Below are 13339 nucleotides of genomic sequence, written 5' to 3'. Positions count from 1 at the left end.
ATTTTCAAAGCATGAAATTGCAGTTCTTTTGGAGGAGGTGGAAAATAATAAAATCCAGCTATTTTCAAAGCTGAAAAACAGCATTACAAATGCTGACAAAAAGAAAATCTGGGCAGAAATCACTCAAAAAATAAATGCTGCTGGCTATGGGTACGAACGAAGCCCAGAAGAAGTCAGGAATAAGTGGAGACTTCGTAAGTGTGACAAAACGGAGGGCTGCGGCATGTAAGAGGGAAGCAAACAAGACTGGTGGGGGTATCAATTCAGTTACCTCCTCTCACTACAGAGGAAGAGAAAGTTTTGGCCATCCTGGGGCCTGAAGCATTGGAAGGGATCCTTGGAGGTATAGATGCATGTGCATCAACCAGGCCTTTGCCTTCAAAGTTCCGGCCTCCAACATCAGGCCCTCTCCAGTCTGGCCCTTCAACATCAGGTCCCCTCCAGCCTGGGCCTTCAAAATCACCAAAGGGTCCTGGTCTATTGTTCTCTTCCCCTGATTCACCTCCGTCTGAGGCCGGCATGATTAATGCTTTCAGAGGGCACTTCAAAGGGAGAATAATTACGAGAGCCACGCTGCTATATAGTTTCAAATTGAATTTGTAATATAAAAATATTTGAAGGTGAATTGGTAAGATCTAAGCACCACAACTTTAACTCTTCCAAATCACTCAAAGTGGATTGTGAAATCTTCGAAAGGAATAGGGCATAGGGTCGATAACTCTGAATAGAACACACCCCCGGTGCGGCGCAATCAATGACGTCGACACAGCAAACTAACAACGACCTATGCCTCTAACCACAGGTGAAGAGCTGTCGTTCCAACGACACAGGTTTGCGATGCAGTTTCCGAATGTTCGTTTGAACTATGGTTTCGGGAAACACCGAATCGTTGAACTATGTTGGTAACGACGGAACTTGCGACCATAGTTGGCTAACGATGCTTTTGGGAAACGCACCGCTGCCTAGCTATTTTGAACAAATGTGCATAAACCACACGCTTATAATTTTTTATAAATTAAAAGAACATATTTAAATGTGCCTTTACTGTTAAATGCAATTGTCTCTCCTCTGCAGTATACGTGGCCGTTGGTCCTTTATAGAAGGTTTAAAAATAAAACGTATAAAATAAAATTATATATAGGATATAGAAAGCGAGCAAAGAGCGCTCCCTGGGCTGTCATTCACTTCAGCTGCAGCGCGAATGGCTATAACGCAACGCTGCAAATCAAATTGTAAATAGAAATCTTTGACGAATAAGCACGGGACCGTTTGAAGGCAGCTGCCTATTAGCGGGTATCGAATTGAGTCTAAATAGTCTTGGCTATCGGACCCGCAGTCCGCCCGTGCGTATTGGTTCCCCGACCCACAACACAAACCCCTTTATATATATGAATCAAATATTAGCGGATACAATTTACCCATGGGGAGCCAACCGCGTGCAGGACTTGTTTAAAGAGCACTGCGAAAGGTATGATCAGAAATAAGTGACGATCGATGCATTGGAGATTGCATCTGAAACCTAAAATAAGCATTATATGGTTGAAAACAATGAATAGTTGTGATAATATAACAAGCGCTCAGCGTGTCCCTCTCTGGCTTAGCACCAGGAAAAGTGCGAAAGCAGATTTGAATTTAGCAGTTGATCACGTGGCACACCAAACGTTCTAATCACACCGGTGTGATCGTACGCTCCAGGGACCAGCCTAGAGTGATCACACCGGTGTGATCGTACGCGTTAAAGAGTTAAATACTCACAGCACCATATCGGATTATGTATTGGCAGTAGCAAGTTCCTGTACTTGCCTGCAGCACCAGCAGCAATAATCTACAAATACAGCAATAACCAACAGCAGCACCAATTCAGCAGCGTAGCAGATCTATTCCGCCAATACCAAATACATTAACATTGTCATATCCATTAGAATATTCTATATTCTAATTCTGTAAAAACAACAAAATCACTCACTTATTTATACATTTTTGTTAATTTATTTGGGTACATTCATTTACTATAAAAATACTGTGATTTGAGTGTTAACACTTAATATAAGTGAAAACCTTTAACATACTGTTTTACCAATATTGTTATATGAGAAATTTGTCTTTATGAATGTTTTAACAAAGATACTCACTTGACAAACTCTCCTTTTCTTCGCACAAATGAAACGAAGGCTGCGTTCCAATCTGCATGATTAATGCTTTCAGAGGGCACTTCAAAGGGAGAATAATTACGAGAGCCACGCTGCTATATAGTTTCAAATTGAATTTGTAATATAAAAATATTTGAAGGTGAATTGGTAAGATCTAAGCACCACAACTTTAACTCTTCCAAATCACTCAAAGTGGATGGTGAAATCTTCGAAAGGAATAGGGCATAGGGTCGATAACTCTGAATAGAACACACCCCAGGTGCGGCGCAATCAATGACGTCGACACAGCAAACTAACAACGACCTATGCCTCTAACCACAGGTGAAGAGCTGTCGTTCCAACGACACAGGTTTGCGATGCAGTTTCCGAATGTTCGTTTGAACTATGGTTTCGGGAAACACCAAATCGTTGAACTATGGTGGTAACGACGGAACTTGCGACCATAGTTGGCTAACGATGCTTTTGGGAAACGCACCGCTGCCTAGCTATTTTGAACAAATGTGCATAAACCACACGCTTATAATTTTTTATAAATTAAAAGAACATATTTAAATGTGCCTTTACTGTTAAATGCAATTGTCTCTCCTCTGCAGTATACGTGGCCGTTGGTCCTTTATAGAAGGTTTAAAAATAAAACGTATAAAATAAAATTATATATAGGATATAGAAAGCGAGCAAAGAGCGCTCCCTGGGCTGTCATTCACTTCAGCTGCAGCGCGAATGGCTATAACGCAACGCTGCAAATCAAATTGTAAATAGAAATCTTTGACGAATAAGCACGGGACCGTTTGAAGGCAGCTGCCTATTAGCGGGTATCGAATTGAGTCTAAATAGTCTTGGCTATCGGACCCGCAGTCCGCCCGTGCCTATTGATTCCCCGACCCGCAGCGCAAATGACAACGAAAACGATATTCCACCCATTTATATCAAATATCCAACCGCGTGCAGGACTGGTTTAAAGTGCACTGCGAAAGGTATGATCAGGAATAAGGGACGATCGATGCATTGGAGGTTGAGAAGGAAATTTACCCACCTGTCAATGCGCATCACTACATAGGCTATTGTAAGAAGTTTTATTAAAATAAACGGGGTGAAAAGATGTTGAATTTCATTAGTCCCAGTTATGATTTATGCGCTGTTGTTCGCGAGAAAGTGAGCAAGACACAACATTTACAGTATCATGTTATGGTTAAATAAGATAAAAGACATCTAATATAAACAAATTACATTTATTTTTAAATTAAATATCACAACACACATTTATCATTTATTCTAGTGTTTTTAAATATGGTAAGCGCAACTCGTGTAGATTTGTGGAGTAAAAAGGCTTGGCTTCATTTTGGCTATATTTGTATACTTTTATCATCTAATCAATCTCAGCATGCTTTAATTTTGTGTCACTAGACGTTTGCGTGAATAAGGTTATATTAAGTCTTTATTTGTCTGCGCTCTGCAAGTGATCTGTTAATTCTGCTAAACTTCAATAATTACTAAAACTAAAACTGAAACTAAACTACAGTATATACAACGAAATAGAAATGTGTTCACAAAATAAAAACTAAATTAAAACTAACAAAATTATTAATGAAACTAATAAAAACGAAACTATATAGCGAATATGCATTTTTTTTTTTTAATCTATAAGCAATTTAGATTTTTAGACCCCTTAACCTATCCCAAACCTAAACCTACCCATTTTATAGCGAATATGCATTTTTATCATTTTATCAATAAGCGATTTAGATTTTTAGACCCCTTAACCTACCACCAAACCACCAAACCTAAACCTACCGATTTTTTAGCAAATATAAAAATACGTAATTAACCAAATATGCAGGGAAATTATCATTTTAGTAACAATATAGCATTAAAAAGATTTTTATAGTCACTACTCCCACTCCTACCTCTAAACATAGCTATTTCTGTACAGTATAAGAAAAAATATGACAGACAGATAAGTGCAATCACAATCATTTATTTATTGCAAAAGTGTCAAAAGCAGTACTAAAAGTAGTTCAAATGATGATGCGTTGCAGCTGCAGTGCTATCTGGCAGAATACGTTAGGTTTGTGTGAGGTGCAGATCAGAATTTAAGTTGTTAATCGCTCAAAATATTATCCAGATTATTATCCTGATCCAGTTCGCGAATTTCTCATTCAAACACACCTCACCAGAGTGTTGCCAACTTCTTTTAATGGGAAGTAGCTAAGCCAATTTGAAAAATCGCTAAATGTCGCTAGATTACATACGCTAATTAGCATATTAATGATGTCATCGCGTCCTATTACCTTTTACATTTGTTTGTCTCTCTGTGCTTACATACTGTATTTGAATTTAGCCAAATTCTCAATAAAACTGTTCATTTATTTTGCTGTTTATGTAGTCAGACAGTGGGATAAATATGAAATAGTGACTGAAACGCAGTCCAGAGCAGTCTATGTAAGACTACATAACCAGCTCTCCTTTCCAAGATGTTAATCTGCACAAAAATCCTGATTTATAATTAAGCCGTCGTCTGATGAAACCAAATACACATAAGCTAAGACAAGACAAAGACAATTCCTGTGCTGTGATTTCAGCTATTTTTGCATGTAAAATCAGAGAAGCAACAGCTAGAATATCTGTTTTAACTGAATGCGCTCCTCCTCTCAGCCGCTTGCTGCGTTTGGTGGTCAGTTTGTGTGTAAATGTATATTTTTGACTAACTTTATGCACTTTTGATGTTATTTCTAGCGAGAAATCAGTATTATGGTATTTAAATATTAATTTAGTCATCACAAAAACTCGTTCTATTTTGTTGATCATTAAACCGTTACGCTGCCTTAGAAGCCTGTACGAAATCAGTTTCATGAGGTGTCTTGGTGCAAAAACGCTGCCTGCAAAGTCATTGCCTCATACGGCAGCGAGGCAGCAAGTCACTAAATTGGCAACACTGCATGAAACACGGCATGTCGCAATCTGTGACGAAGCAGGCGAGAGCCAATGAGCGTTCGATTTTCCTGCCGTAAATCCTGTAATTTCTTGAAGCGGCAAAATTTGAATTCATAAGGAGTGCGGGTTTCATTTGCTGCTTACAGTCGCTGGACTCGCTCAGGATGGAGAAGAAGATTGCTGAATAAAGGCTTGAGTTTGGTTCTGTTCCTTGCTATCCTATGGATTCTAAACATTTGGATTACAGCGCACAAATAAAATTTATTCCTTTTGTAATTATGCTGCGTTTTTGGTGTTTTTTATGGTTCTATTTTCAGTCACAGCATGTTGGAGAAAACGCCTTTTGTGTCCCATCACAAAGCAAATATTACATGATAAGTAACGGTTAAACAATTGCAGAAATGTTATTCATTTTAAGCGTTTCTTGTTTAACATTATGTAGGCCTATTCTTCAAAACAAGCTGGCAGGCCAGTATATTACCGTTAATTTACAAAAAAGCCGTAATTCAGAATACGGTCATAAAACTGTAAAATTACGGTACACTGCTGGAAACCCTGCTGCCAGTATATTACCGTTAATTTACAAGGAAATGTTTTACAGTGTGCAACGTAATGTATTTGAACACTTTTCTCTAGAGGCAGGACTTTTATCGGTTTGTGAGTGCTTTTGGTCTCTGATTCTTGATATTGATATTAGGATGTAAGATGGAGGAATATGTACAAACCTTTTTCACCGCCACATCCACATGATCGCAGATTGAGCAGGATATCCAACCTTTAGACTTCTCTCTGGCCTCCCTCTGGAGTTTTTGTGTGAGTAGAAACAGCCTGGCACGATCTGGAAGTAAATTTTCTCCAAAGTGAGACAAAGAATCTTGATCTGCATCATTTTGGAGTGAATCTTCAGTAAAGCTGCATGCTCCCTGGTCTTCAAAGTATTTTGGTATCTGTATTGATAAAAGGTATATATATATATATATATATATATATATATATAGTTGTGCTCATAAGTTTACATACCCCTTGCAGAATGTGCAAAATGTTAATAATTGAAAGAAAATAAGAGGGATCATGAAAATTGCATGTTATTTTTTTAGTACTGTCCCGAATAAGCTATTCCACATAACATATTTACATATACTCCACAAGACAAAATAATAACTGAATTTATAAAAACTTACCCCATTCAAAAGTTTACATACCCTTGAATCTTAATACTATGTGTCATTTCCTGGATGATTCACAACTGTTTTTATATTTTGTGATAGTTGTTTATCGGTCCCTTGTTTGTCCTGAGCAGTTCTGCCAGCTGTTCTTCCGAAAAATCCTATAGCTCTTGCACATTCTTTGGTTTTCCAGCATCTTCTGTATATTTGAACCCTTTCTAACATTGACTATATGATTTTGAAATCCACCTTTTAAGACTGAGGACAATTGAGGGACTCATGCATAACTATTACAAAAGGTGAAAACGTACTGATTCTCAAGAAGGCCACACAATGCATTAAGAGACGGTCAGTTTAAGTCAGTTATCTTTTGCTGTAGTGTGTCCGTAGGAAATATCAATTTACATTTCCAAACATTCATTTTGCCATTAATTGTAATACTCCAGATTTTTATTTGCACAAGGAGTCTGACAACAGCCAGTGCTCCACACTTAGAGGTCTGCGCAGGACTGTTTTTTTTAGTCCTGCTCCCGCAAAGTTCTTCTATTCCGCACCCAGCCGCTCCCGCTATATATTCACTCTTTGTCCGCTTAGAATAATTTTCTTCGACCGGCTTTACTGACAAGTTGCGCATGACAATCGCATTCGCAACAAGATGTGACCTTGTACAAATTACACCAGAGTTACCGATCGCTACCGCGTTTTATTCGGGAATTTAATCCCGCGGCGCATAAAATCCGGGTGGGAATGCAGACCTATACTCCACACAGAAATCTGATCTCATCATCATCAGTCTGTCTGGAATGACATGAAGAAACAGAACAAACTGAAACAGACTAAATCCAGAAGAAATGTGGCAACGTCTCCAAGATGCTTCAAGAGACCTACCTGCAAAACTACCTGAAAAACTTTGCAGAAGTGCACCTAGGGCAAATCTGCTTTAAACGCAAAGGATAGTCACACCAAATGTTGATTTAAGTTAATTGATGAAGAAAATCTATTTATGACATTACTTTTGACAGCATCTTCATTTTACAGGATTTTTACACAAGTGCTTAATACTTTTAAAAGTACTGTAGCTTTGCAGGTAGGTTTCTTGAAGCATCTTGAAGACGTTGCCACAGTTCTTCTGGATTTAGTTCCAGTTTGTTCTCTTTCTTCATGTCCTTCCAGACAAACTGGATTATGATGAGATCAGATCTCTGTGTGGAGCACTGGTTGTTGTCAGACTCCTTGTGCAAACAAAAATCGCACTGGATTATTAAAATTAATGGCAAAATGAATGTTTGGATATGTAAACTCTTATTTCATACTGACACAATAAAGCAAAAGATAGAAATAATTGACTTAAAACCATTTTCTTTAGCTGGTGAAAATACTAGTGTTCTAATAATTGTATGCATAAATACATACATACATACAGTATTCTACATTGTAAACATGCTTGCATATAAAATCTTCCAGCCACTTGGCACATTTTAGTTTGGACTAGGGCAGTGCTTCCCAGACTGTGGACTGCTAAATCAACAGAATGAAAATATATATTTCCCCCCCTTAAATATGATTTATTAAAGTTATTAAAACTCCTTGTTTGGAACTTTTTTTTTTTTTTTTGTCTTTACAACACCTGGGATGAATAAAAAATGCAAATGGGGTCCTGATCAAAAATCAGTGTACAGGTATGGTGCTTTATACCTGGAAAAGGCCAGAGCATTCTGTAATCATATGTGACAGTCCCTATGTTGCAGCCAGGTTCTCACACAGATCCCTCTGGTCTGGCCTTCCCAAGTTGTATTTCCGTTGTCTAGATCTGTGTCCAAAAGCAGACCATTGCATAAATGTGAGAGTGTTTTTTTTAGTTGTTTTTTTTTTTTTTTTTACACAGTGCTGAATAAAACAGCTTTGCAGCCATCCAAATTAGTAATACTCTCTCCTATAGGCTTTACCGAGGGAGAAGGGGTTATTGACATAAGCAGTGTTGGGCAGTAACTAGTAACTTAGTTACTAATAATATTACTTTTTGCAGTAACTAGTAGTGTAACTAATTACTAATAAGATTTCAGTAATAATATTACAGCTACCATTCATAAAACAGCTTAGTTACTTAGTTACTTTTGATGCCTCAACCCAGCTGATTTAAAATCCAACAATCAAATAATTCCTAGATTTATTTTCATAATTTTCACGACTCCCACATGCATGTGATGTCCCCAGTACAGCAGGCAAGCTTGAAATATGGAAAAGCTTACATTCAGCAGATGTAATATATTGCATTATATTGATTTTGTCAGGAAAAAAGATGATTGTGCAAGTTGTGGCTTTACTTTACTCTGGCATTACATTACATCCCCACATCCCTCCCAGACAGCAGCTGACTCCGCGCCGGATCCGTTTTAAAACCGGCAAATCCGCGTTACAGTCACATCAGTTTCAGTGCTGCTGTAACACGGATCCAGCCCGGGCGCGGTTTCAGTGAGCAGGAATCACTGCTCGCTGTTATCCTCAAAAACCTCACCAAGGTATGTCACACCGTGTGATCAAATTGTTCTACTAATAAATTAATTTCTTATTATGTTGTGTACTCGATAACGTAAAGGTTTGGTGTTTTTATTGCTCCTTAAATCTGTGTTGGACTGTAATGTTGGCGAACACTTATGCCTGTGTTATCAGAGGACTTGCTAACATGAAGAAAACGGTCCAGAGGTCTGTAATTATAACTTTTCACTTTAGGCATGCTTTCTTTCACATTATAAGAGCCATATCACCCTGCAGCCCAAGACTGTTTGCCCACTGAAGCTATGCCCAGACAGCAGCTGACTCCGCGCCGGATCCGTTTTAAAACCGGCAAATCCGCGTTACAGTCACATCAGTTTCAGTGCTGCTGTAACACGGATCCAGCCCGGGCGCGGTTTCAGTGAGCAGGAATCACTGCTCGCTGTTATCCTCAAAAACCTCACCAAGGTATGTCACACCGTGTGATCAAATTGTTCTACTAATAAATTAATTTCTTATTATGTTGTGTACTCGATAACGTAAAGGTTTGGTGTTTTTATTGCTCCTTAAATCTGTGTTGGACTGTAATGTTGGCGAACACTTATGCCTGTGTTATCAGAGGACTTGCTAACATGAAGAAAACGGTCCAGAGGTCTGTAATTATACGTAATTAACGGATTAACACATTTACTAGTTGGGTTTTTCCCAAACTATAATTCCTGACTAAAATGTTTGAAATGAGTGAAACATTTTGAATATGATAGGCAGTTCATATCTAAATTTCTTATGACATGATGATGTTTTCATGCTCTATTCCCAGACAGCAGCTGACTTCGCGCCAGATCTGTTTTAAAACCGGCAAATCCGCGTTACAGTCACATCCGTTTCAGTGCTGTAACACGGATCCAGCCCGGGCGCGGTTTCAGTGAGCGGGAACTACAGTCGCAGAGCGGATCCGGGCCGCGTCCGTGGAAACGAGCGCGCGTTTTTTCTGGAGTTCAAATCAAAACAGAAGACGTCAAGACGATCGAGGCGGATACAGACTGCTCGCTGTTATCCTCAAAAACCTCACCAAGGTATGTCACACCATGTGATCAAACTATTCTACTAATAAATTAATTTCTTATTATGTTGTGTACTCGATAACGTAAAGGTTTGGTGTTTTTATTGCTCCTTAAATCTGTGTTGGACTGTAATGTTGGCGAACACTTATGCCTGTGTTATCAGAGGACTTGCTAACATGAAGAAAACGGTCCAGAGGTCTGTAATTATACGTAATTAACGGATTTTAACTTAATTACTTAATTTAAACTTTAGTAATTTTAACTGCTTCTATTAATTTTAATTGTTTAAGATTGCTGCGTGATAATTAAACACACACACACACATCAAACATTTGAATGGTTGTATATCATGGTTTCTGAATATATTAAAGAGCATAACTGTTTTTCAATGTTGATAATAATCAGAAATGTTTCTTGAGCAGCAAATCAATCAGCTTATTGGAATGATTTCTGAAGGATCATGTGACACTGACGACTGGAGTAATGATGTTACTGAATTAATGAGTTAATGAATTTTACAATATATTCACAAAGAAAAGAAATATTTTAACTGATAATAACTTTTAAAATTGTAATTAAATGTATTTCTGTGATGGCAAAGCTGAATAAATGACTTTTCATTCATCAATAAATCCTGAAAAAAGTATCACATGTTCCCCAAAAAATTAAGCAGCACAACTGTTTCCAACACTGAGCTTTGATCAAAGCAATAAATAATATTTTGAAGTACATTGAAATAGAAAACCATTATTGTAATTTTAATACTTCACAATATTACCGTTTTTTTTTCTGTATTTTTGATCATATAAATGCTGGCTTGATAAGCAAGAGACTTCTTTTAAAAACATTAAAAGACTTTTAATCCAAACATCCAAACTTTTGACCAGCCCAGTCCCCTTATTAAGCAGGCACTGCAATACATTTATGTTGGTTCTGTTCTGTGTGCCCTGGGGGTTGTTACCATGCTAGGCTGCATGGATGCGCAGGGAGTTCTTGCCCAGAACAGAACCATACCGCCAACCCAAACTGTATGCTAATTGTCAATCATCTTTGACGATAGTGGTCCTGACTGAAATATTACATTCTTTGAGTAACTAGCCCAACACTGGACATAAGACACTGGAGTTCTCTTGTGTTTTTTGTCAAGGAAAATTGAAATGAGGAATGGGATTTGCCTGCATTAATTTCACAACACATTTAGCTGATTTGTTTGTTTTCTAGTGTTCTTCTTATAGCAGAATGTTGAAACTAAGCATGGAAAAGTTATCTGCAGTGCCAGGGCATAGCAGCGCATCCAGAGCTCAGCGGGAGGGTACAGAGAGCTTGTTGGCTCAGTGGCAGCTGGCTTGCAGAAATAGGGGAAGTTTCTTCAACTGTCTTTAAGTAAGCCTTTTGGATATATTTACCCTGGCAGACCTCTGACACACCTTTCTCAGTTTCCTCTTTACCCTCAAGATGCAAAAAAATACTTATAATACGTATACAAAATATACTTCAGAGCCAAAAGTATTAGATAACATGTTGTGGTTGTTGTGGAACACATGCTTTATCTTCTCAAGAATAATGTTAGAAGAGACCTCATTTGGAAATATGAATCCCACTTTCCTGCTGAATCTGTCTTTCAGCTGTTCTCATACTTACACATATTGAAATATGTCATGTACGAAATATTGAAAAATCTGGAGCTGGTTCCAAAAAATGCTTTTGCTAGCTTATTGGATGTCCAGTGCAAACCATTCCACTGCAACTGATTATAGTTTTGACTGCTTAGACCTACCTCATGCTGGTTCTGTCTCTTTTGAAAGAGTTGATGTGGAATAGGGAGGGTGCCAAGCAAACAGCAATGTTGTTAGCGGTCATCTGATTCTCCTTGACGCATGCGACCACCTCTTGGAGAAAGAGAAGGAGGCTTTGAAGGGCCTCCCTGTTTTCGTCAGGCAGAAGGTAGATGGCTGCTTGAACCCCTTCAAATTGTTGATCTTTGGGAAAGTCTGTATAGGGAAATCAAAGACAGTAAATATAGAATAATGGATTAGGAACAGATGCTTCAGCTCATTTCTAAACAATCAAATTCAACAATTTGTTACACTTGGTTTAACAACAGTATATTATTGACTTACAAATTTTGTTTTGACTTGAGTTTGGCTTACATTGGTATATGTGCAAGAAACTTTCACACAGTTTGCTGGAGAACATGGGTTCAGGCAGGTCTCTGAAATACTGCTTCACCATGTCGGCCACATCAAAAGCCGACTGATTTTCAAAGGACATGCCATCGGGGTCAGCCTCCACCATGTCCCTTAAATTTTGAATACGGGATTTGACCCCAGACTTTCGGAAGAGCCCAACCTGTCAAGTTCGACCAAGATATGTGTTGGCAAAGGGGATAAACTGTTACAGATTGAAATGCTACAGTTTAATCTGCTGCAATTATCATATAATATTCATGGATAGAAACTTTAACATTAAATAACATTAACAATAATAATGAATAACATTAAATCTTTTTTTAACCATATTTATAGAGTGCAGCTATGGGTTCATACCTGTCTACTCTCATAGAAAAAAATGTGACTATGTACATTTATGGACAAACTAAAATGTCACAGGTAACATTTGCTGCATCCAGGCAAAGTGTCCACTAGTGGTGCTAAAGTACGACATTTGCACTCTGAGCAAACAAATCATTCAACACAGGGTAACACTTTAGATTCACAAAGAACAACGTAAGTATACTGAATTTACGGTGTACATTTCTGTAATTATAGTGTACCTATAAAGAACATATGTGTAGGTATAAGTGAACAATGTGTTACGTTTGGGTAACAAGGGGGTAACAACCAGATATGCAACCTGCAAAGAACTGCGTAAGTAAACTGAAGTTACAGCGTTTTTTAAAATTTTTAAATTTTTATTATAGTGTACCTATTCAGTACCTCCGTGTAGGTATAAGGGAATAATATGTGACGTTTGGGGAATAAAGGGGTAACAACCTGTAAAATTACAAATCATTTATACTGTATGTATTTTGAAACTAAGGGGTACCTATTCTAATATGTGGTATGCATGGCCTAAACAACAATCTTATGTTTGGGAGTGATTTAGAAAGACAATACTTTTTATAATTTTATATTGGTAGACCTATTTTATTATAGTCCTAGGTATTTTTTTTAACCATTCTATTATTAAAGGATACATGATGGAGATTACTGAAAAACAAAACTGGACATCTAGTGAAATGAGTTAATGAGTTTCTGCTATGATTTATAATTCACGAGTCTACTTACCTTATGAAAGCTTATTCATCGATCTCAGCTGAGTCACACCAGCAACTTCCCAACACCACTATCACCAAATAACTTTGCATGTCACTTACCGCTTCCCAGCTGTTCGCAGAAACAATACACAATATAACATTTGTATTTCAGTGGATGTATACTGTGATGTTTTTTATAGCAAAAAAAAGTAGAGGGTTTAATTTGGCCATCAAACAATTAAATTAAAACTAGTGCAATAATTTTCTCTGTAATTACTG

The 13339-nt window shown here is 37.7% G+C and overlaps 1 protein-coding gene across 1 annotated transcript in view; it reads right to left on the bottom strand.

Annotated features, from left to right (window-relative positions):
* LOC107747997 (rho GTPase-activating protein 7) overlaps window positions 1-13339 on the bottom strand; it is a 46227-nt gene that overhangs the window by 19273 nt on the left and 13615 nt on the right. Inside the window, 5 exon segments of the mRNA XM_074560208.1 lie at window positions 5807-6028; window positions 7943-8057; window positions 11582-11795; window positions 11955-12153; window positions 12425-12445. Coding sequence (XP_074416309.1) covers window positions 5807-6028; window positions 7943-8057; window positions 11582-11795; window positions 11955-12153; window positions 12425-12445 — 771 coding nt within the window.

This window comes from Sinocyclocheilus rhinocerous, unplaced genomic scaffold (assembly GCF_001515625.1).
Source record: "Sinocyclocheilus rhinocerous isolate Xijiao unplaced genomic scaffold, SAMN03320098_v1.1 scaffold3397, whole genome shotgun sequence".
Lineage (NCBI taxonomy): Eukaryota > Metazoa > Chordata > Actinopteri > Cypriniformes > Cyprinidae > Sinocyclocheilus > Sinocyclocheilus rhinocerous.
The sequence above is the reverse complement of the archived record's forward strand: the minus strand, read 5'-3'. Positions and strand labels throughout refer to the sequence as shown.